We start from the raw sequence: 26,650 nt of genomic DNA on the forward strand, positions 1-26,650 counted from the left end.
ATCATCATCATCATCATCATCATTAACAGCATCGTCGGCAACAACTGAGACATCTGAACAGGCGAAACTTACAAATTAATTAACAAATAATTAAACAAAGAACAATAATTTATCAGGAAATAAAATGATTGGCTGTAATTTGCGGTGCTATAATTGAAAAATGCAAATGTCCTGAAGGGTATCATCATCAGCAATATTATCATCATTATCAACACTGTTACTCTCATCATTATAACCATTCTTATCGTGATCACTTTGTATTTTATAAGGTTGCATTTATTCATTTCAATTTTCTCTTTTTCTTTTTGGCTTCATCGTCTTCCTCATCATTCTTCTTCTTCTTCTTATCGTCATCATCATTGTTGTGACTTTCCATATAAATTTTCGAAATAATCTTGAACGCCTGATTCAGTGTTCCCAACACGACATGGTATTCATAGTTCTTCTGTTTTAAATTCATAGTATCTTTGTTTCTGATATGTTTTTTCGATTTATTAACGCTAATCTTCAGCTTTTCATATTCGTTTAATTCCCGCGCCATGGTTTTTATGTCTTTGCCTTGCAGCGAACATCCAACTAAAGTCATCTGTTGAAAGAATGGTGGTTATGATGATGTCATAGAAAACAAAAATAATAATAATAATTATAACAACAATAATAATAATAAAAGACAAGATGGCCTCACGGATTTCATCACACGTACTTCTTTTTATGAAAAGCTTTTTTTTGATTTTTTCAAACTTATACTTCAAAGTCCAGGTTTGTATTTCAAATAAATCGAGAGCAAAAAATCGACCCGGCGATATTCTTAAATTATAAAACAAAAACAACATCAGCAACAACATCAACATCAACATTATCAACATCAACATTATCAACAACAACATCAGCAACAACTTCAACAACAACATCATCAACAACAACATCAACAACAACATCATCAACAACATATACTCACTAGCTTTTCCTTCTTCAGCGATGATAACAAAGATGATGCTGGCGAATCATCACCGTTATCGTAATTTTTGCTAGAAATACGATAGTAATTGCTAAAAAAGTCGCAGGCGATCGAATGCATCACATCCTTTACGGCCCTCAATTCTACCCTATCTTCCATGTATAGGAGCAACCTTTCTCTGTCTTCTCCTGACCCTATCAGCTGTTTCTGTACATGTTTGCGTTGTAGGCCTTTGAGAATGTACATTACTCGTTAATCGTGAAGACTATTACATGGTATAGAGATAACTAATTAATGATGTAACGGTATACGTACACACACACATGCATGCACACACACACACACACGCACATACACACGTATGTACCTTTGGTTTGAGTGCATGTTAATAACTCTAAAGCACTGAGCGTATTCATGTGTTTGAAGTCGTAGGGCAGAAGCCTTAGAAATCGAAGTCTGAAATCTGTGAAATTGAAAAATCTATAAATCAATCATTCATTCGTTCGTTCAATTATTTATTAACGGATCCTTCCTTCAATCATCAATTTATTCATTCCATTCACTCATTCACACATTCAATCATTCAATCACTCTCAATCAACCAATGAACGAACCCAACCACATCTTGAATACAAATGACTTTTTCTTATTGCTTTCATTATTATTAATATTATTATTATTTATTTCTTTCATGAATATACAAGAGTGTTCGCCAGTTGTTAGGTTCTGTAAAATAATAAATTAATAATAATAATTATTATATTATAATAATAATTAAAATTACGATCATAATTTAAAACTATAATTTTATTTTACCGGAACTTGTGATATATAAACTGGATGCATGTGCAAGCTTTTCCAGAATCTAAAAAAAGTTAGTATAAAATCTGAATTCACTTTTAATCTATAAATCACATCAACAACAACATCAACAACAACATCAACATCAACAACATCATCAACAACAACATCAACGACAACATCAACAACATCAACGACAACATCAACAGCAAAAACATCAACAACAACATCAACATCCTCAATAACAATAACGACATCATTTGCACCTCAGCAGATGGACTCTACAGGCCTACAATTACAATACAATACAATACAACACAATACTATACAATTATAATACAATAAGATAAAATACAATATAATACAATACAACACAATACAATAGAAAACCATACAATACAATACCAAAAAGTTTTATCCACAAAAAAAAACCTAATCAGATTCAAACTTGCACCAAAGCTAGTCCCAATGTAATCGAGGCATTCATCCACTTCTATATCGTCAACTGATTCAAATATCACAGCCTGTAAATAATAATTATAATAAAATTACGAACACTAATAATAATGATAATAATGATAATAATAATTGACCTTATTAGCACCATCATCAGTAACGAAGGCACAACCTTTGCCACTCTGAGTAACTCTACTGTAAAAATTCTCCAACAACTGCATAGCTCTTTTCCCATATCCCATCTGAAGAATAAGAATAACAATGATAACAATTTATAATAATAATAATAACAATTTATAATAATAATAATTATTATTATTATAATTATATTGATATGCGTTTTTAAAATCGTGACCGACTTTTTGATAGGACGTATGAGTAGCGATCCTTACAATACGAATACCTTTCTTCTCTGCTAACCTTCTACTTGGAAACTTCAACAATAATAATAACAATAATAAATATTTATAATAATAAAAATTAATAGTAATAATAATAAATAATAATAATAATTAATAATAATAATAATAATAGAGAAAAACCTGTTGATTCATAAGCCATGGAATCAAATCGCCATTATCATTGCTTTGCATTCTCAACGTTTCCACAGACAAATTCCCTTCGTAGGCAACCTAAATAATTAACAATAATTATTAATAATAATTGATATTAATTATTATGATAGTTATTATTATAATTATTAAATAACAAAGTCATCAAACAAAGAAACAAACAATTAATTTTTCGCCCGTACGATCAATCAACCAATCAACCAATCGATTCACCTGCATTACGCATATGATCTGCAGCCCATCATACTGATCAACATCATTTTTATTTGTATTCTTATTCTTCTCATCATCACCATCATCGTTATCATTATTATTATTTATTATTATTGATGTGTTGGGGCCGAGAAGACAGAACAGTCTGTGGGCAGGCGCATCAGCCAGCATCAGCAAGTCATTAGGCGAATTCTGACGACGAGAATGATAAATTATAAATTAATTACAATTTTTTTACTATAAATTAACATATTATAATGCAACAGCGTGAATAATAAAAAGGTTCTAAACGGTACGAAACTACTAAACGAACTTTATAATGAGATGCTACATAAATAGCCACAATATCATCCAGCACTTTGTTACTGACGGCTGAAGACCCCGCGAAAAGTGAACTTAGATTGATCCTAAACAGCTGACAGGAGTCCAAATTAGGGAAATCAGCGATGTGCGGGGGTTCTTGAACTGACAGACAGAAAAGATCATTCATCCAATTTTCAACAGGGTCTTCATTGCAATAACGAATACAGTGGTTCAACGTTATTTCGTGTAATGACGCTGCTGATGTTGATACACCAGCAGCAGCAGCAGCAGCTGCCGCTGATGAAGATGTTTTTGACGACGAAAGCAATGATTCTATTAGTTCGTGTGATCTTTTTTTCAATTTTTTGCCGGAATTCATTGGCAAGATGACGTCATTTGTCGGACACATCCTGGAAGACCTTCGCAGCTCTGATAGCAGCTTCAACGATAGAGATCTGCCCGTGCCTTCATAACTGGAGGAAAACAATTACGAATCAATGCAATTATAACAATGACAAACTCATTTTCACATTTACATCAAATACAATTTTGAAAAATTACACACGCAGACAGACTCTGACCCTTGAATAGTTGAGGCCATGACACATAACTTGACCTGGATCAGTGATCTGACCCAATTTAGGGGAATGGCTGCCGATTCGTCGATGCATAGAAGGTCGCACGAGGTCAAGAGGTCAAATTTGTCAGCTGTGTGATACTTTGAAAATTTAAAAAAAAAAAATTTTATTTAGTATAACCTGAACCGTTACATTAATAATTATTATTATGATCTATAATTATTAAATAATATAATTATTAATCAAATTATTAAATTTATTTTATTAAAAATAATAAAGATCACCTTAATTGTTTGTCTGTGGTGTTTTAAGATCAATAGACCTTCAATGGTAGTCGCATTTCTACTCAATTCACCACAGCTATCATTGGCATTATTGCTTTTGTATTTACTGTTACAACTGTTGTCACTGCTGCAGCTTCTGATAAAGATGTAGTCTTTATCTTCCTTTCGATTTGCGAAGAAAAAAACACAAAAACAAGTGAAAATAATTTATTTGGCGTATTTAAAATGGAGAATTCAATTAAACATTCAATCAAACAACCAATCAATCAATCAGTCAGTCAATCAATCAACCAATCCATCAACCAATCCATCAACCAACCAACCAATCAACCAGTCAATCTATACAAAATAAGCCACCTGATAACCGACACTCTCCAAACCAACACCGACAAAATGGAAGAGCGTTTGAACGTTCTCAACACCCGGCGACGTCACGCAAATATTCGACAACCTTTTGAAATAAATTTTTAGATAAAGTTATAACTGTACGAATATCAATTTCTAAAAATAGCCCCAACGAACCGACCCATTTAAAATGGCGACAACCAATCCCAGGCCAATAGAGGCCGACTTGCCCCGACCCCTGCCGGAAACCAAGCTTAAAAGAGAGGCGCTTTCATTGGCTGATACCTTTAGCAACTCAAAAAACTTCAATACCACTGTGACCTAACAATTAGACGATGTTTCTATTTTTATAACTATAAAACTTGTTGATAATTTAATTAATAAATCTGTGTACTTGATCAACTGTGGCACAACAGCCAATCAGTTTCGAGATATTTAACAGCTCCCCGTGATTGGCTAGTTCATTGGAGATGTATGAGATTGTACAGCTGTGTACATCTAACGTTGAATCTCCATTGGCTGGAGGAATTTTCGATGAATATTGATCATTGTTGAATAAATGAGTGATGTTGAACTTGTCGTCAACCGCGAAAGAACTATAACAACGAGTGAGCGACTGAATGAATCTGAATTAAAAAATGAATGAATGAAACAAATTATTATGAATCTGTACCTCTTAATATTTTTTTTCACTTCATTCTAAAAGCATTTTACTAAAATTTAAATCCACTTTTATAAAGTTAATTATTTAATATAAAAAGAAATTTACTATAGATAGATAGGTGTTAAGTTTAATTAAATTAAAGTATGAAATGTTTTAACATGTCAAAGAGAACCTTGTCATAAACTTAGGCTTCACATCAGGAAACCAATGAGTTCTAAATTTATCATGAACCTCCTAAAAAAAATTAAAAGACAAATTAGTAACAAAAGTTAACTTTCATTTTATAAACATAAAAAAGCATTCTCATTTAATATAGACAACTATATATTAATACACTAAAATATTAAGATGTCAAACCAAATGTAGATGGCATAATTGATGGAATGATTGATGTTCCTCGAGGACAAATAGAATGACTCCTCCCCTTCCTACTGTTTCCACGCATCTTGCTATTATATTTGGAGTTAGCAATTCTAAACCCTGAAAAATTTATTTTTAAAACCAAAAAACTATTTTTTCATCATATCAACGTTCTATTGATTTATGCAACACATGGTTTATCAAACCTGGAATATACAGGCATTGTGAGTCTGGCCTAATATAGTTTTTGTATTGTAAGGTGAGCAGAATGTTATGGTTGATGATGCGAGGAATATTTCCAAGAGCTGCACATCACTGATTCTGTCGCTTTTACTCAAATTCTTTATCTTCTTACTCCAGGTTTTGCCACATTTCCTAAGATTAAATTTTTCTTTAATTAAAATTCAATGATTAGAAAAAATAAACTGTGGTGAATTTTAGTGAATTGAGTGAATTTTAGTGAATTAAGGTCAGATTTTTATAATAATAGTTGAGTAAGCAGTAATTAATGACGTTATATCTGACAATGATGGTTTTATTTGGTGAAATGAATCGAAAATTTTTTGATTTGATAACTCAGGAAAAAAACCAACTGAAGCTAAACACAAGATATAAAACCATAAATAATAAGAATATAAATGACTATATGAATTTGTTTAAACTATAATTTAGAATAAAAATATTTATAATTTTATATAAAAAAAAACTAATCCATTACTAATCACAAATTAATTGCAATCTACCCACCTGGCATATTTAAACTCGTCTCCTTTTGTTATCCATAAAATTTTTGGTGGGGGCAATTTGCTTTTTGAAACTCTTCGAGTTAGATGAACAATGCGAGGTATCTTATTTATTAAAATTAAAAAAATTTAAATTTTGATAGATCCAGCAGATAAGGAAATTTTTATTTTAAAAGTAAAAATGATAAAAAATAATTTAAAAAACTAAAATTTACAAAAACTGACCACGAGTTTGGCATCTTTTCCAAAAGCGAACATCAATGATCGGTATGATTGTTCGGAGATCTTAACAAATTCGTTCATTTTTAAAAGTTTCAAAGCATTCAAACAAATGATAACTTTAAAATCTATTGAAACATTAAAACAAAATTTATTAATGTTTTTTAGATTTAAAAATAATTAAGTTTATTATGTATTTTGAGCCGCATGAATCGATTTTAAGCAAAGTTTACTTATAAAAATCACCAAACGTTAATCGAAGTTTTAACCAGTACCATATACATAGAAGTGTAGAATTCAGAACGATGTGTACATTTGCACTTTGCAGTTTATCATTTAAAACATTGACTTTACTTTTTACACAATAGATTATTAAGATTTACGTAATTAATTATATATAAAATATTGTGAGTCTTATAGATAAAATTTTATTTAAATAAAAATATGCTTCGTTTTGTATGAATCATACGCATTATTTTGCATATAATTTATTCCATTTCTAGGGTATATCGATTTTTAGAGTATTTACTTTGATTCATAAGTTGGATACTGATTTTTTGATATCTCATAAATGGGACAAAAAAGCTATGCAAGTTGATTTGTAAAATACATCTCCAACCAACATTTCTTTAATCAATCTAACTTTTTGTTTGTTTAGTTTCTTTTTTTAAAATTACTAGCTTTCAAGACGGCCTCTCTATTGTCACTTCCTAATTGATCTTAAGAAGTTACAATACAAAAGTTTCTCAGAGCGGTTCAATTAACGCCGTATGAATCTTACTAGATTTATCAAATTTCTCAATAACAGATAATTTTCTGAAAAGAGAAGTTTCTCATAAACTTCCTAGTAACTAAACCTTATTCATTCGTAATATCTTAAACTTACTTGAACTCTATTCGTACGTTTTTCTGAACGATCAATTGACAAAAGGATCATAAGCATGAATTCATTCATGTGTTACAACGCAAAGCAACAAACGACAATAGTAGCTTTCATAATAACAATACTACGATCGCTAAATGCGTACACTCCCATTCAGAATACTTAAAATCTGATTACTGCTTAGTATACCTTTAGCTACGTTAACATCATATACCAAAATATATAAGTTAATTAATTAATTAAGATTCGGCAATATTTTGTTGAAACAGTTTCAATTCCGTTAACATTTGAATATTGTGTTGAAGTCATTGAGATTTTTGTTTAGTTCAGTTTTATTTTTGCTGGCAAATTTTAAAATTAGCATTTATATAGTTAATTAATTAACTATTAAATGAATAAATAAATAAATTGTTAAAACTTTTAAGTTAAGTACTAAGTTTTGTTTCATTAACACTGCCTACCACGCATAACTAACGAAATAGATCAATGAAAATAATTTCAAAGACCGCTTGTTAACAAACTCTACAGAAATAAATATAGGATCGAACAATTTGATGTATCAATAAAATGAAATGACATTGAATGAAATTAGTTGCAATGAACGGTAAAATATGGGTCGTCGTCATTTTGAAAGCCATCGCATCGCCCACTCTCACACTGACAGCTGAAACTAGCAGGAACAGTTGCTACATCCCAAATATTCATTCCAGCTGCACCAACCTGGGTCAGATCTGCCTAACCGACTTCAAATACAACGAAAGTCGCTTCAAACATCTAAAAGAAAATTACGAGGGAACTGAATCCAAGAGAATCTTGTTTTTCCTCATTGACGATAGCGTTCGCTATTCGCAACCAGCGAGCCTGAGAAATCTCACACTTTACGATGAAGTTCCTAATTTTTTTGCAAGCTTGTCAACCTATCTCAAAAAAATTGGCAGCTCATATTCGCAAATACTCTGCTACAGTTTTGACAAGAGCGGAAAGAGTAGATTTACGTGGAGCATGACAGCTCCATCCATGTTTACAGATACAACTTTCCAAAATTGTTCCAATTTGATGATTGCCGACAACAGTAAAGAAGAGGTAGTTGGTAAAAAATTGATCGATGGTATAAAAAGTTTCAGCGATCTTGCACTAAGCGAGTACCAGCAAAGAAGTGATTACAAAATTTCTCTATGGATCCTCACTGACGCTCGCACTGACGAGCGGAACTTTAACACTTACGAATCCGAAGTTGAGGCCTTGAAAATTAGTTATTTGAAAAATGTTACAGTTTTTACTGTCTCGATGGGCCAGTGTCCGGATGGATATTTCGACAGGCAAGTCTATGAAAATGTTATGCACAATCTGGCGAGCAGTAGGGGGCAGTCTGCCTGCTTTCATCGGTGGACGGATGATTTGTACAGTAGGAATTATTTAAATGTTAATGTATAATCAACATTTTTCATCCAATCATTTTGAAATTGAATAGCTGCCATAGAATCCAACAAAGTAAATTAATATTTACACACATTTCAATTTTATAAAGCTTTTTCTACCTCGAAACAGATTTCAAAGTGGACGGCTTGTACCAGGATTGCTCGTCAGCAGATTCAGTTCAAGTTCAAGTTCCTAATGATAATAAAGTATCGATAGGAATAATTGTTGGATCAGTTGTCGGTGGAGTTCTTTTCCTACTACTTATCATCAGCCTCATCTTCATCATCATCTTCCTGAGACAAAAAAGAAGGGTCAATGAAGGGGCTGAGTTGAAATGCCCCACTTGCAATTCAAGCGAATGTTTCTGCCCTGTGCCTCCAGTTCCATGCGCCAAACATCCTGTTAAGAAAGTTGATCAGCCCGGCCAACATAAATATGACAACTTTGAAGACGGCGATGTTGCTCAGAGGTTGAAATTTCTGCTGCTGCTGCTGTATTTTGCTCGAATGAATTTGAGTTACTGCAATTATAAAATATCAATCATTCTGTCATAAAACTTGAAGGAATAAACAAATTGTTTAGAAAATTAGAACTTATTATAAAAATTATTGATCTAACAAATTCAATCTCAAAACACGAAACCCAACAGCAAATCTTTGCAAACAGAAGGAGCTGAAGAAACAGTTGAAGTTGCATACAGGAAACCGAATTTCTTAACCAAAGACAACGTTAATTATGGTCACCAGATCTCTTCTAGAGTATGTAAACGATTAATATCAATTTTATATTATTTTTTAAAAATTTAAATAAATAATTTTTAATTAGTTTCAATCTATTTAATCTATTTATTAAAAAAACTCTCTAATTTAATTTTTTAAAACCGGAAACCAGGAGAAATTTGTTGAGGTGTTTGTTCATGCAATCACAACCAAATATAACATTGTTTGTAATTCTCTTCCTAAGCCTCCAGTTCGACCGAAGAATCAATCTTGGTTGAACATTCTAGAATGTGGTCTGGAAGGTTGGAGTGAATATTTGAGGAAATATTCAGAAACGATGGGCATTGATTTCATTGCCTGCTACTCTTTCGACCCAAAGAACAACGCCTTTGCGAAATCCAGCAACACGATCTCCATAAAAATTGAGGAACGCAAAGAGTTGATTGCGCTATTCAGTTGTGGCCCTGCAGAAGCTTCCAGCGTCGGTAACAGTAAGAAGAGTCGCAAGAGACAGAAGCAGCCGAAAAATCTTCCGAATCTCGAGGCCAATTCAATCCCCTCTAAGGCCTATTTCAACGACATCAACTTCCAGATCATCAAGCACACTAAACAAACTTTGGTGGGAACCTGCTTCAAAGATCTATTTGCCAATCGCAATAGAAGTTCCAGCCACAACAGCCACAACGACGACAATGACGACAACTGCTACTACATGAAGCCGTTGAAATTTCACGCCATAAACGATTGCTCGTGGATCGCTATCGCCGTCTTCGAGGAGAAAGATGAAAAATTTGAAGAAAACGTCAAATCGGTCTTGGAGAATATTTTGAAAGGTTTGAAAAATTAGTGAAATGACGTCATTCATGTTCGTCATCGGAAAGCACATTCTTTACTCTCGTTACTCATCATATCGGTTGGAAATTTCGTTCCTTTCTTCTGCTTCTTCGACTTTGTTGTGTTGTACACTTCGTTGTGTTGTACACTTCGTTGTGTTGTACACTTCGTTGTGTTGTACACTTCGTTGTGTTGTACACTTCGTTGTGTTGTACACTTCGTTGTGTTGTACACTTCGTTGTGTTGTACACTTCGTTGTGTTGTACACTTCGTTGTGTTGTACAGTCGTTTGAATGATTAACGACATAATAATATTGAACAATAATATGATCAGGAACTGATTGAGTTGCGTCTAAGATGAAACACTAATTGATTAACATCGCAAATCTGTTTTCCATGTTTGTTAATATTCGTTCATTTCTTCATTCTTTCGTCCAGCCAATCAATCAACCTTCAATCACTCATTCGTCCAATCATTCATTTATATTCATTCACTTAAACATTCAATCAGTCAATCATTCCAACAATCGGCTATTATTGGCTATTGAAGATGACGTATTTGTACCACGTGATCAACACACCTGAAACTTTGCTCACCTGATTAATCGATTATTGACCACCATTTTTGAAGACTGAGACAATGATGGTGACGTCATAGAAGATGGTAGTGATGTTGTTGCTGATGATGATGATGATGACAAAAATTCATTTCATCATCATCATCGTCGTCGTCTTCATCGTCATCATAAATGGTGTCATAATCATTATTATTTCTAAGGCTTGAGACGAAGATTCAAATGTGGCGTCACATTTATTATTTAAGTTCACTTTTCTACTTTTAACCTTTACCATCCTCATCATCACCATCCTCATCATCATCATCATCATCACCATCAACAACATCACCATCAACAACATCATCATCAACAACAACACCACATCATCATCATCATCGTCATCAACAACAACATCATCATCATCACCATCATCATCAAGAAAATTGATTTTCTTGATAAGCTTATCAGAATTGACGCATCAATGCTTCTCACTTTCCTTTATTTGGTTTCATTCTTTCGTTCATTCGTTCGTTCATTCATTTGTGTGTTAATTCATTTATTCATTCATTCATTCATTCATTCGTTCGTTCGTTCGTTCGTTCGTTCGTTCTTTCATTCATTCATTCATTCATTCATTCATTCATTCATTCATTCATTCATTCATTCATTCACTCATTCATTCATCATTCATTTATGCGTCCATCCATCAATCAATCAATCAATCCATCAATCTTCATAGACGTTGTAAAATTCGATCCGCTGACAGCAGTTAACAGTTGGACAGGGAAAGATCACGAGACCAGCGATATCTCAACTGTGATTGGTCGCCGAATTAAGGGTTATCGACTCTGATTGGTTGAAATGGGGTCCAGTAGAAATGGCGCCATCGTAAATTATCGTTGCACCAGATAATCTAATTAGTTTTTCGTTGAGTCGTCGGGCGGACCGGCCAATGATTTATTGTGGCTCTGCTCTTCAATGGAATGCAGTATGTATGTGTTGGCTGTTGTTGTTGCTGTTGTTGTTGTTGATGTCGTTGTTGTTGTTGCTGCTGCTGTTGTTGTTGCTGCTGCTGTTGATGTTGTTGTTGTTGTTGATATTGGCAGCATTCTTATTTTTACTCTTGTGTTTGACCGTCTTTTATAACAGTACCAGAATACGTAATTGGTACGGCGTGTACGCATTTATTGTGTATACAGAGCGCGTATAATGTGTATATTTGTGTATGTATGTATGTCTGTCTGTCTGTCTGTGTGTCTTTATGTGTGTGTGTATCTGTATGTGTGTGTATGTCTGTATGTGTGTTTATGTGTGTATACATGCATGTGTATGTATATGAACGTGTAGAAGTCTTGGTGTCAACAAACACTGAAGCGTTTGAGGCAGACATTTTTCTGTTATTTATTGCAGATATAAAATTGTGTATGTATGTATGTATGTGTGTGTGGGTGTGTGTGGGTGTGTGTGTGTGTATATATGTATGTGTGTATGTATGTATGTATGTGTGTGTGTGTGTGTGTGTGAGTGTGTGTATATATGTATGTGTGTATGTATGTATGTATGTATGTAGGCATACATACAAAACAACAAAAATAATAATAAAAAATACAAATGGTGTCTTGTGATAAATTTAATGCAATTGAGCGAGGCACATCGCTTCCATGGCAACGAAGGAGGAGGAAGTGAGAGGGAAAAAAAACTAAAAGTCGTAAAGAACCTTGTTAACTTTTTGTTGTTATTATTATTATTGTTGTTGATGATGATGATGATGGGGGTGATGATGATGGTGGTGATGATGATGGTGGTGATGATGGTTTTGGTGGTGATGATGATGTTTTTTGATTTAAAAGATTTTCCACAAACGATCAAAACAATGAATGAGTTGAATAAAAGAGTTGAAAATTATAAAAATGACGAGAGAGAGAGAAAGAGAAAGAGAGAGAGGGAGAGAGAGAGAAAAAGAAATAAAAGATTAAAACCCACGCCACTTTCATTAGTGTAAAAAGTTCAAGGTCGAGAGCAGATTTTCTCAACCAATCATATGCCCGGCACACTCTTCGATTTAACCAATCACGTTAATTGGGTCATACCGGGTCACTTGATTGACCTATTTTACTTTTCCAGATTGTTTGATGGCGTGAGTGGGTTTTTCCATTAAATAATTATATAACGGGTTTACGCACTTTATACATATACATATATATATATATATATATATATATATATATATATATATATATATATAATTATATATATGTATATCAACGTTGTTATCCTTGTCGTCACCATCATCACCAACCATATCTTCATCATCAAAAGTCGCATAATTAATAAAAATCGGAAATGGATTATCAAAAATTTGAAAGGCATTTCCGGATCACGTGTTTGGCCACTTCCGGCTGCCCGCTGGCTATCAACCTTCAAACATGTGTGTGTGCCTGTGTACAAATTTTGCTTAGAAGATTTACAGTTACATACAACACGTACACACACTCATACATACAACATACATACATACATACAACATACATACATACATACATACAAAGTGTTAATCCATTTGTTACTTGATGTTTGACGGTTCAGTGTCACTCATCATGTTTTGGTTTTAACATACATACATACATACATACATACATACATACATACATACATACATACATACATGCATACATACATACATGCATACATACATACATACATACATACATACATACCTACGTACATACATACATACATACATACATACATACATACATACATACATACATACATAAATACGTACATACATACATACATACATACATACATACATACATACATACATACATACATACATACATACGTACATACATACATACATACATACATACATACATACATACAAACAACATACATACATATATACATTCATACATTATAGATGCTTGTTTATTTGTTTAGCTCTTCATATGATTATCTGATCGAGCCAACATTAGTGAATCACAATCAGTGTCATCAGCATCATCGTCGTCGTCATCATCATCGTCATCACCATCGTCATCATCATCATCAACAACAACTGCAGATGAGGCTCAGTTGGTTGTTAGCATTTGCTATAGAGTCTTATAATATTGAAAAATTCATGGCGGGCGATAATAAATGCCTCGCTGCCACCGGCGACAGAATGAAGCGCTAGAAAAATTAATGGATAAATACATAAATATATTAATAACAAAGAAATAGAATAAATTAAAAAATTAAAGACGAACGGATGAACGGGTGAACGAACAAACGAACGAACGAACGAATGAATGAATGAATGAATGAACGAATGAATGAATGAATGAATGGATTTCTAAATTAATTGGAAAACAATAACAAAATCCCACAAACACCTGTAAATAATTGTAAATATCAACCTCAATCATCATGTGAATAAATTAATTCCTCAATTAATTAATTAACTAACTAATTAATTAATTAGTTAATTGTGATTATAATTGATTATTAATTAATTATTTAATAATTATACTACTGGCTAAATAATAATGACATCTGATTAACACAGCTACTGATACTGAATGAATGAGTGAATGAATGAGTGAGTGAATAAGTGAATGAATGAATGAGTGAATAAGTGAATGAATGAATGAGTGAATGAATGAATGCGAAAATTATTGACATATTGGTAGCTGACAAATAAATATGCTTACCTTTTTATATTACAAACATTTATTTATTACTACCACAACAACAACTATCACCACTAATACAACTACTACTACTACTACTATTACTACCACCGCCACCACCACCACCACCACTACTACTACTACTACTATTACTACTACTGATACTACTACTACTACTACCACTACAGCCACAACAACAACACTAACAATGACGTCACCACCATTTTGACAAAATAGCATCCGTTTATCATTGTTAGACGGACCAAAAGATATTTATATATTAGGACATACCCCGACCACGCAGAGAGCTCCCTGTATATATATACATATATAAATATATATGTATATAAATATATAAATATAAATAAATATATATATATATATATATATATATATATATATATATATAGAGAGAGAGAGAGAGAGAGAGAGATTGGAAGAACGGATATAAGCTTGAAGAATCATAAGATATATTAGCATCATATTATATGAAGTGTGTGCATGCTAATGTATGTGTTTGTATGTGATTGCATGTGTTTGTATGTGATTGCATGTGTTTGTATGTGATTGTATGTGATTTTAGGTGTTTGTATAAGTTTGTGTGTGATTGTATGTGATTGTATACATATGCTTGCGTGCATGTGTGTGTGCGTGTGTGCGTGCGTGCGTGCGTGTGTGTGTGTGTGTGTGATTCAATTTCAGCACAACAACAACATCATCATCATCATCAACATCATGGATTGCAATTTGCATTTTGACAAGAGCATTTTGGAGGGTTTTCATTGATTTTATATTCTCCAAATCATCGTTCGTCTTTCATCATCATCATCATCATCATCATCCTCGTCATCATCATCATCATCATCATCATCATCATCATCATCAAACATCATTTTCATCCTAATCGACAGCATCATCGTCAGCGTCATCATCATTAAGGTGACGTCATTCCTCAATAACTCCTCATCACACGCTTAGTAACGCATAATTTCTTGACGAAATAACGAATGTTTCTCCATTTATTGTAAAACTATTCACTTCCGGCGGCCAGTAAATCACGTGATACTCTCGAATACTGTGACGTCACTTAAGATTGCTATGACCTCATCTAAGTTGCTATTTTTATCGATCCCTTGATTACGTCATCATATTATTCGACCAGTAAAGAGAAATAAACTTTAAATTACTATTCTATTTTTCTAACAAACTAATTAAAAAGATACATAAACATTTTATTTCATCGTATGATTTTATTCACTACATTCATTTTATAACTATCTTCAAATCTATTAAACATTGGTTTAATTTTTTAATAAATGTGAAGCTCCTCAATATTTTATTTTCAACCTGGCAACACGTTACTTCCGTTTAAGTCCTCGATCAACTTTTTGCGATAGGATTTTCTCCGAAAATAAAATGGTTAGTCCGGCGTAGATTTTTGCAATTTAGATCTAATTTTAGGATTTTATTTAATATCTTAAATTTGATTTTATTGTTGTTGAAAACGATTTTGTCAAACCGTTGTTATCCCATGCACTCATACAAATAATTGAGCCTAACACCCTACCTAACCTAACTAACCTCCTAACCCACTGATTTTTTCATGCTCGCCCCATAAAAAGTGAATTTTTGTAATTTTAATGATTTATAACAATATTATTAATCTCAGGACACTCTGCCAATTGATGCCATGAACAGGTACGTCAGTCCGATAAATCCGGCAGTATTTCCCCACTTGACATTAGTCTTGCTAGCCATAGGAATATTTTTCACTGCCTGGTTTTTCGTGTTAGTGAAAGAGTTGATGTTTTATTTATTTATTTTTGTTGAAAATTGCCATTGTTTACTAATTTTTCATTAATCAAAAGTTTTCTACATTTCAGATATGAAGTGACATCATCCAAATACACCAGAGATATATTCAAAGAGATCGTTGTATCGTTGGTGGCATCAGTTTTTATGGCTTCTGGAGTCCTTTTTTTGTTACTTTGGGTCGGAATTTATGTATGAGCGTTTCTGTCCTAGCCTAATTAGCTGAAATTTAGAATGTTCTTTTGGTTTCTTCATCTTGGTTAATGTTTGAATGTCTTGTTTCATTTACTTTGTTGTATGATTTCGATGGCTGTTAAAATGTTATTCCATTATAATAAATAAACAAATTGTAGTAACTGTTTCATTTTTTGTGGTGGTTGTGTCCAAAAATATTTCAAAACTTTAAAATTGACTGACTAACTAGCTGGTTGAGAAAAATGTTAACTAATTTACATTTGATTAGTTGAGGAAAAGATATTCTTTGCAATTAGTTCAATTCTTTCACTTATAATTTGTTTTGTTGTAAAGTTTCATAGAATATTATCTGATTAATAGAATATGATTCCATTAAAAATATCAAATTCAAAATTCACAATAAAAAGATATCACAGTGTTTAAATAAGTTTTTAAAAAGAATTCACTAATTCTAAAAAAATAGCGTTAGAGCATATGAAACATTAGGGGATCAGTTCTTTTCACTCTTCTACTTTCTTTTAGCCATTTTTTCTTCTTTCAACTGTATTTTTATAAAATTTTCATTATATTTTCATAAAATTATGTACTGTCACGTAATTTAGAAGTTGTACTTTATTAGTCATTTGTGAAATATGCTTCAATAAAATAATACAGTGTAAAAGCTGCTAATTAATATGATGAAAGTACTGGAATTGCTTTAATTTATGTACATAATTTTAGAAAAATTATAGCTAAAATTAGATATTTATTATAAATAGTAAATAAATTAAAGTCGCAAATTAGTTTTATTATGAATTTATACGTTACTCTTTGTTGGTATCTTCTTTCATAATAATCAAGTTCAGATTCGCCTGGCTGTTTCATGCTTGCTTCAAACTCTGCCATCTCACTATCTCCTAGAATTTTTGAAAAATTTTTTTCATAATTAAAACATTAATTTTCAATTACGATATACTATAATTTTACGAATTTTATGTTATAACTAAATTATCATTCAGTCCATACCAGGAATCGAAATATACCATAAGTCATTGCCATGCACCGTCCTTTCGTACGATAAATCTCGTATTAAAGGTTTCTTGATAAGTTTAGTGCCGTGGTGAAATGTAAAATACGTGCATACATACCACCAACCGGTACAACACATAACAATGAATATATATAGAGTTGAGACCTCGAGTGCTAATATGTTTCTTCAGGAATGGATGTTCACTTGATGTCATTGGCTTGTTCAGTTCATCCAAGCTTGGAACACCTTTCAAAATTGAAAAGTGTCAAATCAATTTAATTTAAATATAATAGGGTCAATAAACTCTTAATTTTTATTGAGCTCCGAGTCAAGAAACTCTCTCTCTCCCTCTCCCCTCTCTCTATTTGTAAAAGAGGTGACATAACATATATACCTGCCCCGCTAGGGTCCAGTCTACAATATCCATCCAAGAGGGAACTGAACCCCGTAATGCCACCCATGGCTTGGTAAGGTACCTCCTGGCCAACCGGGTGACCGCGGGCTATCCGTTCATCTTTCGTCTCCACGATCATCTTATGTTGCATGTACGTTTGTCCACACGGGCATGTGTAGGAACTTTTAAAGCCCTGACATGTCGAACATGACGCTTGCAAGGAAATTTTTAAAAGATGGGCGTTGAAATTTTAAAGTAAAACGTTTCATTTATTAGTTTTCTATAATATTTTTATGGTTAATTTTAATTTTTTAATGTTTTTAGCGAAATATTCTCCATAAAAATATATACTTTAACTGAATTTTAACTCTAATAACCAGCTTTGCATTTGTAAGGGTGGAGGACACTGTGCTGAGAAGCCTGGTGCTTGCATGTGCACCTCACTACAGAGCCGCCTCTTCTCGGGATGTAGTGATAGGAAGCGCATCTGCAGTTCTTCGCCCTACATGGCAGCATTATTGGCCGGTCGGTTGGAATTTCTTTGAAATCCGTTTTATGATCTCTATATCTGATTTATTTAAAAATAACTTCAAGAGTTACACTGATTCGAGTATGGTTTTGAAAAAATCATTAAATATGTTATTCGTATGCCTCAAGCGTACATTAACGAATGATCGGTTAATTATTTTAAAAATTCATTAAAATACAAATTGGTAAATGGTTAATTGATGTTATCTGACCTGTGCTCACAGAAGCATTGTGTTTCAGGTCCTATCAGTTTGCAGTCCATTCCATCCTCATTCGTCCAGCTAGTATATAATCTATTCATCATTCTCTGTTATTTTATTATAAATAATTAATTTATTGTTAATTTCTTTAATTATATTATTATTTTTTTATTATATTATTATTAGTTCATAATTTACTTGAGGAAGAACCCTTTTCTTATATTCTTCATATTGCTCTGGTGTAAATGTCTTGCCACCATCGTCATCTCCGACAATTCTTATTACGTTTTAATATGATTAAAATCAACATAAAGTGTGAATAAAATTAAAATATATTTAATATTTCTACATAATATTCTTAATTTTCACACAATTTATCAATAATTATGATAGGTATATTTAATGATTGTATAAGCATTGAAACGCACAGTTTGTATTCACGGTAAGCGTCGATAGATGCATTGGCATTACAAGGGATCTTCAAATGAACCATTCGGTCGTTCATTCTGAATTTTAAATATTTTATTAATAATATAAATAAATCACATTCTAATTATAACAAAGACGGGTCTTAATTATAGTAACTAATTTATACAAATTTATTATTTACTCAATCGATCAGCTGTTAATGTTTACAAGTGGAAACTATGGTAACAAAGACATTAGATTAGAATTTAATTTTTTTTTATCAAAGTCATTTCCATAGTTTTCAATAATCATTTAAATGAAAGAAATTTGGGCTTAATATGTCTCTAGACCGTAGTTACATGGTTTAACGTCTGTTTTTTAATTTTAAAAAGCAAGAGAAATTAACAGGAGATTATTATTAAGATTCAATTTTTAAATATTTTCAATTTAATTGTGAAAACTTGATCCTAAAGTTTGAAAACTAAGTCTGCCATTTGAAAATATCCCAATGATTTGTGTTGTCGTAGTTGACGGTGTTAGTTAATGATGGATTTATGTTTTCAAAGACGCTAGGCCAGGGCAAGTGATCTGTGATGTTTTCAATCTTTTCCAACAAAATATTCTCCTTATCCGTGTTCGAGTCTGAGATCTCGTTGACTTTCTTCTCGTCTCCCCAATCGGAATCACGTTTAAAGGCGAGTTCCGGGTTGGACCGCATCTGCCACTCGATCACTTTTCTCTCTAAACTTGTTTTCTCATCGACGCCGACAGCTGAATTCTCACTGAATTTCATGTAGTCGACAGTCGACGGTTGCTTCTTTGATTGTTTCCTGTTTAGAAATACTTTCAAATACTCATTTGATTTTGTGAGACGTGGTGCGAATGAGTTCTTCTTCTTCGATTGCGTGAACCGAAGTCGCATTTTTGAAGTTTTTGAACGAGTGATCGTGGCGTGACTGGGCTGCCTGACGAGACTGTACTTACTGAATAGATTCCTCTTCAATGCTATCTTCTGTATGTGTTCGTTCTGGATGTATGGATTGTGTCTGCGGACCTTCACGTCGTAATGTTTCAAATCAATTAAATGAAAAGTTAAACGAGCTATTTTGGATATCAGATGTTAAAATATTTGAAATACTGAAAAATATTTAAAATAATTTGACTTGCTTTTTTACATATAGCTTCGTGTCGTTCAATTTTGAACGGAGAAAAACTTTTATGACAGTATGGACACTTTATTCGGTTCTCCAATGCAGCTCTCCACTGTATGTCCATGATCTCTTGTCTTCGAAACGAAAATTATTGAAAGAATTTTCAGAAAATTTCTGATAGATAAAATAAATTTTACTTATAATATCATAGCAATGTGTTTTTCATGCAAACCTCGTCAAATTATCCACCATATTTTTGATTAATATCTGAGGTTTTTTCGGTAGAAATCTCTTCAGATGTTTTGGCAGTTTCGAGTTTACTATTTTCCACTTAGCGAGGCATTGTTTTTCGTGAATGGGAAGCGATGCGATGGTGTACTGGTTGCCACATATGTAGCAGAAACACATTTCAGGTGCCAATTTTTTTACCCTTTTTGGTCGATCGGCTTGCGACTTTCTTTGTAGTTTTATTTTTTTTCAACTTTAATAATGTTCAATTCATAAAAGATCGAGTTTGAGTGAGGTAAATTTTCAAATTAAGGATTTGAAAAAATTGTTTCATTACTCACTTGGATGGTTTGAAATTATCATGATGGTAACGTGGGAGTTTGGAATTGTTGAATTCTGTAGCTTTTTGTGATAATTCGTTGTATCTGTTGGATAGAGACCTCAGGCACTGGTTGTAGTGGCCTATCATTCGCTTTGGTGACACGTTGTCCCCGCATATGTCACAAAATATTTTTTCATTTTCTACCAGTTTTGAGTTTGGTAATTGGATTCTGGAAATTCGTTGAAACAAAAAATTAAACTACTGGAATAAAATTCCTTAACTAAATTATTAATGTTTCACTAAAAAAGTTGTATTTATAATAAATGGTTAATAAAAAACACTGCGACCTGGGTTCTGTCACAACTCTTGAATTCTTGCCAATGACGACGATGCTGTGACAATTATTAGTGAAACCCTCACTTTGAAGATTGACAGATTTGTTGACGATGCACGGTTGATGCTCCTGGAAGATATCAGTCATTTTTGGAGAGTCATTCATTTTGAAGACCGACTCAAAATTCTTCGACTCGTCTTTTGCATCACCAATCCTTCCCTGCTCTGAAATAAATAAACAATTTCATACATTTTTCAAGAAAAAAATTTTTAAACAACTCATCAATTTTTATTTTACCATGATTGAGAATTTTATTAACAGTAGTGGCTGTGGTAAACGTTTGGCATAGGTCGTAGCTACGCAGTTTGAAAGAACAAAAAGAATAACGCTTACTGCCTTTGTAGGCACCACCATTGCCACCGACAAACTGGTCGCCATCATTTTCATCCGGTAATGTATCTTTATTATAAAACGTTATACGTCTGTTTTGGACCTTTTTGAGACATTCTCGTTCATGGGCTTTTAAATTGCTCAGAGAGCATAGCTCGCCACATATACAGCATGGCATCTGCTGCTGTTTTCGTTGCATATTTTGTCACATACACTCTCGCGGGGGCCTAAATTTTTATTGATTGCCTGATTATTTGCTTTTTAATTCGTTTTAAGTTCGTAAAATTTTAATTTCAAATTAAACTGAGGAGATGTTTATTTGAAGCATATAAATGATTGTCTTGTAGATTCTGTTGTCTTTTTCTTTATTTTTCGTCTCAGTTTATTAATTGTTTTTCTGGAATTTTTTAGGATGATGTTGTTATGACAACTTCTGAAATAAGTAAATAAATAAATGAAAAAAGACGCTCAGTTGAAAAGTAGATTCGTATATTCTCTTTGCTCGTCTGCTGGTTGACTCTCCACCTTAAACATCAACATAGTTACAGATAGTTAAAAATATAGACGAATTTGTAATACACGCATGCATGCATACATACATCCATCTATTCATACATCCATACATACGTACATACATACGTACATACATACGTACGTACGTACATACAAACATACATACATACATACATACATACATACATATATATATATATATATATTATTAGAGACAAGACAATACACAATAGGCAGTTTATAGTAAAAAATTTCAAGTCAGCGCGTTTTAACTTAGACTAATAAAATGTTTCAAAACATAGCAGCAAACATTACGCTAAAAATTTGAAGAACGAAACAAAATTGAGCGAGAAACTTTTGAAATTTAAATAAAACATTGAAAATAGATTTTGATTGGTACTTATCCAAAAGGGCTTGCAGTTTGTGGTTACAACAGTTAGCTAACACACAAATTTTAGCAAGTTTAATTACTGTATTTGAATTTTCTTAAATAATATAATCAATTCATACATAGATTGTACAATAGTTTTTATTGACAAGTTAGTTTTTAAGCACAAAAAAGTAATTTTAACTTTAAGAAATGTCCAACTAAGCTAAAAGTATGTCTGAATCCATTTTTTGTAGCAATCTGGAGGGTGAATTATTTACACTGGCAAAGTCCAGGAGTCCATTTTTACGAAGAGAGGTTGAGAATTCATTCACGCTGCCTTCCCCGCCAAAAATGTCATCCTCACAATTTGCCGGGTCGTCATTTCTTCCTTGCGACGCTGCATATTTATGGGCATACATCAAATCGTAAGGATTCAACGTGAATGTGCGGTCCAGACTTTCGAAGTTGAACGTACAGCTGGGATTGAGAGCCCAATCCAACACTGGAAAGTCCGATTGCTCCAAGCGGGCAGCAAAATTTTCATCGTTCTGACTGTTGTAAATGCTGTTTCGTTGATTACGCTCTGCATTCATGGCATCAACTGCAGCTAACAAATCGTCACTGTTGTCTAATTTTAATTTTTCAAAGAGCATGTTGATGCCTCGGTCCATGTCTCTGTTTGACGATAGGCTCGAATCGTCAGAGTCGCTCGAATCAGCTGAACTGTTGCCGTAGTCGTCAGAGCTGAACTCGATCTTGTGGTCACAAGCCAGACTGCTGCTGTTTAATAATTTCGTTATTGATTCGCTCTCGAATCTCAAGTAATCTCCATTCCTAAACGCTTCGACATCAAATTTGTCGTCATTTTGCATCTCGGAGGCGACGTGGCGGACATCCTGGCACTGCTTCCTTTCGCTGTTGTGGTTGCTGCTGCTGCTGCTGTTGTTCTCCTTGTTGCACAGATCGACACATTTCTTCACAAACGTGCCTCCGCTGTTCAGTGACCTCCGAGCATCCCTGTGCAGCTGCTTGCCGTTATTTGCATTTCCGTTGGCGTTTTTATCGAGAGCCTGAGCGGTTGATTTGCCCCGATTTTGTTGTTTTTGATTTTGCTGAATGGAGAACAACAACTCCTCTTCCGAAGCGTTCAACGCAAGTATATCCACTTCGCTTTCCCTGTTTACTTCCAAATCGCTGGCCTGGCTCTCGGCACAGTCTGAACCGGAAGCCGGCGAAGAAAATTCAAATTTACGACTAGGACATTCCAGGTTGTTGGCGTAAGTTGTAAAATCTATCTTATCGACGATGTCTCTATCTGTGGCGCTCGAATCACTGGATACATTGGCTTCAGGTGGCATTTTATCATCCTTTGCTGAGCAACTGGCTAGTATTTCCGTCAGGTTGATCTCAGTGGAGTCGTCCTTGTAGTTCGGGGTCGAAACTTTTTTTCGTTCGTCGCTCATTTTTGTGATGTTCTCATATAAATGAGAATCTTTCTGTAGTTGAGCCTTCAAATCAGCATCCTTCCTACGAACTATGTTCTCTGCATTGTTAGCCTGGAGGCTGTTATTCACTTTGCCGTCAAATTTCGATGATTTGATTTCGTTTGATTTTTTAGATTTGTCGACATTTTGATCAAAGAAGATTAAATTTTCCTTATCGAATCTCGTATCAATTTCGTTGGACCTCCTAGCAGGGGCATTGTAATATTTGATGTTGGAGAATGGAGGCGGTGAGAAGGTCTTCTTTTGATTCTTCAACTGTTTGATCTCGGCTTCGATCATCTCTCGCTTTTCAAGCAGCAGACGTTGGTGCTGGTCCACCCTACTTCCGTAGTCTCTCTGCAGCTCACTCACGCAGTTCGACCTATCCGATGAATACTTAACTGCCTTCGAATCTTTAGCACAGTTGTTATTGCTGTTAACGTTGTTGCTGTTGGTGATATTTACTGGATAGTTTTTGTCCATATATCGGTTAAGTTTCTTGCTGCTGATGCTGTTGTTATTATTGTTCGTCCCAACGCTGTGCACCCTCCCCCTGGTGATGAACTCATCCAAGATGCATGTAGGAAGGTGCGAGGAATTTCTTTTCGCCGGGATTGGTGGTGAAAAGGCGTGGTCGTTGTCGCTACTGTTTCTGCTGCTGCGCCTGTTTTTGTTGTTAAAATTGTTGTTAATGTTGTTGTTGTTGTTGTTAAAATTGTTGTTGATGTTGTTGTGTTGTTGTTGTGGTGGGCTCTTAGCGTGTCTAGGATTAACTGGAGGGTAGTTATCGTGGATCTGTTTGCTCTGCTGCTTCTGGTTCACTTTCTGAAGTTGGACATCATTGCTGCTGACGAGGTTGTTTGTGTTTTTGCTGCTATTACTGGCTTTGAAGACATCACCTCGTTGCTGGTGTGGTGTCGCAGCGTGTGGCGATTGTTCGCGTGTGGCTGGCGGCGGTTCAACTGAGGCCGAATTCGCCCGGTGTTTCAGGAGTATCTTTTCAGCGTGCACACCTTGGCTGGGAACTGGTCAGAAGTACAAAACAATACGTTGAAAAGAGGTTCATAAGACTGTCTATTCAATTCTATTAAACATAAGAGATGATCAAGTGACATTGGAATATCAATTAATGAATGTTTCTACACGCCAAAATTAGGAAAACAGTTTTAAATTGAACGAAAAAAGTTTAATTTATAGTCTTCTAACCATTAATCGCTGAGTCGGGACGTTTTTTGTTGACGTGTTGTTGTTGCTGTTGCAGATGTTCATTCATGTTGTTGATGTTGTTGTTGTTGATGTTGTTGCTGTTGTTTTTGTTGTTGTTGTTGTTGATGTTGTCAAATGTTTTTTGCTTACAACTTTTGCCATGATTGTCATTCTTACTAAAGTTATTATTGACGTTACCGGACTTTTCATTCATATTATCATTATTATTATTATTATTATTATTATTATTATTATTATTATTATTATTATTTCTAATTTTCTCAACGCCATCATCCTTATCATCACTAGTTTGTCTTCCATCATCAGCATCATCATCTTTATCGATCCCAGCATCATCTTCGTCGTCGTCATCATCGTTGTTGGTTCTGCTGCTTATAACGTAGCAACTCTTCCTCTTCTGAAGCTCGCCGTTGCACGGCGGCAGAGGTTCCTTCATCCTTCTGGCTGTTTGAACTTCACTGGTGCACGAAAATCTTTTGTCGTTCTTATCTGAGGGAGTTGGCTCGCTTATGGTTTGTGGAATTCTTGATTTCAAATCATTTACTTTGTTTGTTTGTTCTTTACCGATGTTGTTGTTGCTGTTGTTGTTGTTGTTGTTGTTGCTGATGCTGCTTGTTTTAACTTCAATGTTGCTGTGCTTCTCTTTATATTTGTTCAATTTTTTGACATTTTCATTTTGCTGCTGTTGAGTGGTTTCTGTGGTAGCGGCAGTGGATCTGACGTAGTTGGCCACAGACGGCGACTGCAGTGCTGTTGAAGTGGTCGCAATGTGGCACGCACTCGAGAAGCAGTCGTCTAAATCGTAGTTGGCATTGGAGTATAAATGGATAGCTTTACCGAAAATGTTATTACTACTACTGCTGTTGTTGTTGTTGTTGTCAGTGCTGTTGTTGATGATGTTGTTGAATATGTAGCCTTTTTCGCTAGCGTTTTTTAAGAGTTCTTTGGCGCAGTAGAGTTGGCCGTTGCAGCAGACGACAAGGTCGCTGACGCCTCTGCTCGAGCGGCTGATCTCAATGCCGCTATCTCGATCGGCCAGTTTTGCGAATCCGCCATTTAATTTCTGCATCATCTTGTCGGCCATCTTGTCTTCTTGAAATAGTTTCATGTCGCACAATTTGTCTCTTCGTTCGGCGGAAGTGGAGGGAATGACGACATTCACGTATTTCCGGCACGGTCCGCTGTCCATCATGTTGTTGTTGTTGTTGATGATGTTGTTGTTGTTGATGTTGTTGTTGTTGATGTTTTTTGAAGAAATGCATTTCTCAATGTCGTTGTTGTTCTTATCTTTCGCACTTTTAGAACTGGAGTTCGTATAAAGTGCGGATGTAACGGCAAATAACGGGTTGGAATGAATCTGTTGCATGCTGCTTTGGACGCTGTTGATGACGTTGTTGATGACGTCATTGTTGTTGTTGTTGTTGTTAGTGAATTTAACGCTGTTGTTGATGTTGTCTTGCGGTGTTGTTGGTAGTTGTTGTTGGCCTACCATGAAATGATTTA

General features: G+C 34.1%; 5 protein-coding genes across 5 annotated transcripts; 1 reads left to right on the top strand and 4 right to left on the bottom strand.

The window, feature by feature from the left end:
* Positions 1-280: 280 nt before the first annotated feature.
* On the bottom strand, positions 281-6,580 carry HELRODRAFT_167054 (hypothetical protein; the record flags this gene model as incomplete). Its single annotated transcript, XM_009012573.1, has 20 exons — positions 281-586; positions 959-1,188; positions 1,326-1,421; positions 1,573-1,684; positions 1,775-1,823; positions 2,192-2,283; positions 2,353-2,457; positions 2,575-2,649; positions 2,758-2,847; positions 3,001-3,192; positions 3,314-3,776; positions 3,885-4,011; positions 4,204-4,327; positions 4,688-4,831; positions 4,905-5,136; positions 5,347-5,408; positions 5,532-5,654; positions 5,741-5,909; positions 6,282-6,382; positions 6,503-6,580. 20 exons carry the CDS (start codon positions 6,578-6,580, stop codon positions 281-283), a joined length of 2,970 nt encoding a protein of 989 aa, XP_009010821.1.
* A 1,396-nt stretch (positions 6,581-7,976) lies between these two features.
* On the top strand, positions 7,977-14,086 carry HELRODRAFT_167055 (hypothetical protein; the record flags this gene model as incomplete). Its single annotated transcript, XM_009012574.1, has 6 exons — positions 7,977-8,784; positions 8,928-9,267; positions 9,448-9,556; positions 9,690-10,350; positions 13,275-13,336; positions 13,976-14,086. 6 exons carry the CDS (start codon positions 7,977-7,979, stop codon positions 14,084-14,086), a joined length of 2,091 nt encoding a protein of 696 aa, XP_009010822.1.
* A 2,161-nt stretch (positions 14,087-16,247) lies between these two features.
* HELRODRAFT_167056 (hypothetical protein) lies at positions 16,248-19,225 on the bottom strand (the record flags this gene model as incomplete). Its single annotated transcript, XM_009012575.1, has 9 exons — positions 16,248-16,358; positions 16,816-16,818; positions 17,397-17,485; positions 17,764-17,844; positions 17,993-18,205; positions 18,370-18,560; positions 18,733-18,827; positions 18,919-18,997; positions 19,149-19,225. The coding sequence occupies 9 exons, from the start codon at positions 19,223-19,225 to the stop codon at positions 16,248-16,250; spliced, it is 939 nt and encodes a 312-aa protein (XP_009010823.1).
* A 1,276-nt stretch (positions 19,226-20,501) lies between these two features.
* Positions 20,502-20,717, bottom strand: HELRODRAFT_71835 (hypothetical protein; the record flags this gene model as incomplete). The annotated part of the gene is made up of 1 exon (XM_009012576.1): positions 20,502-20,717. A coding segment is annotated over one exon (216 nt), but the record flags the coding sequence as incomplete, so codon positions are not given.
* A 1,312-nt stretch (positions 20,718-22,029) lies between these two features.
* On the bottom strand, positions 22,030-26,513 carry HELRODRAFT_190087 (hypothetical protein; the record flags this gene model as incomplete). The annotated part of the gene is made up of 2 exons (XM_009012577.1): positions 22,030-24,945; positions 25,127-26,513. The coding sequence occupies 2 exons, from the start codon at positions 26,511-26,513 to the stop codon at positions 22,655-22,657; spliced, it is 3,678 nt and encodes a 1,225-aa protein (XP_009010825.1). The 3' UTR covers positions 22,030-22,654.
* Positions 26,514-26,650: the final 137 nt, after the last annotated feature.

This window comes from Helobdella robusta (assembly GCF_000326865.2).
Source record: "Helobdella robusta unplaced genomic scaffold HELROscaffold_11, whole genome shotgun sequence".
In the NCBI taxonomy this organism is placed as follows: domain Eukaryota; kingdom Metazoa; phylum Annelida; class Clitellata; order Rhynchobdellida; family Glossiphoniidae; genus Helobdella; species Helobdella robusta.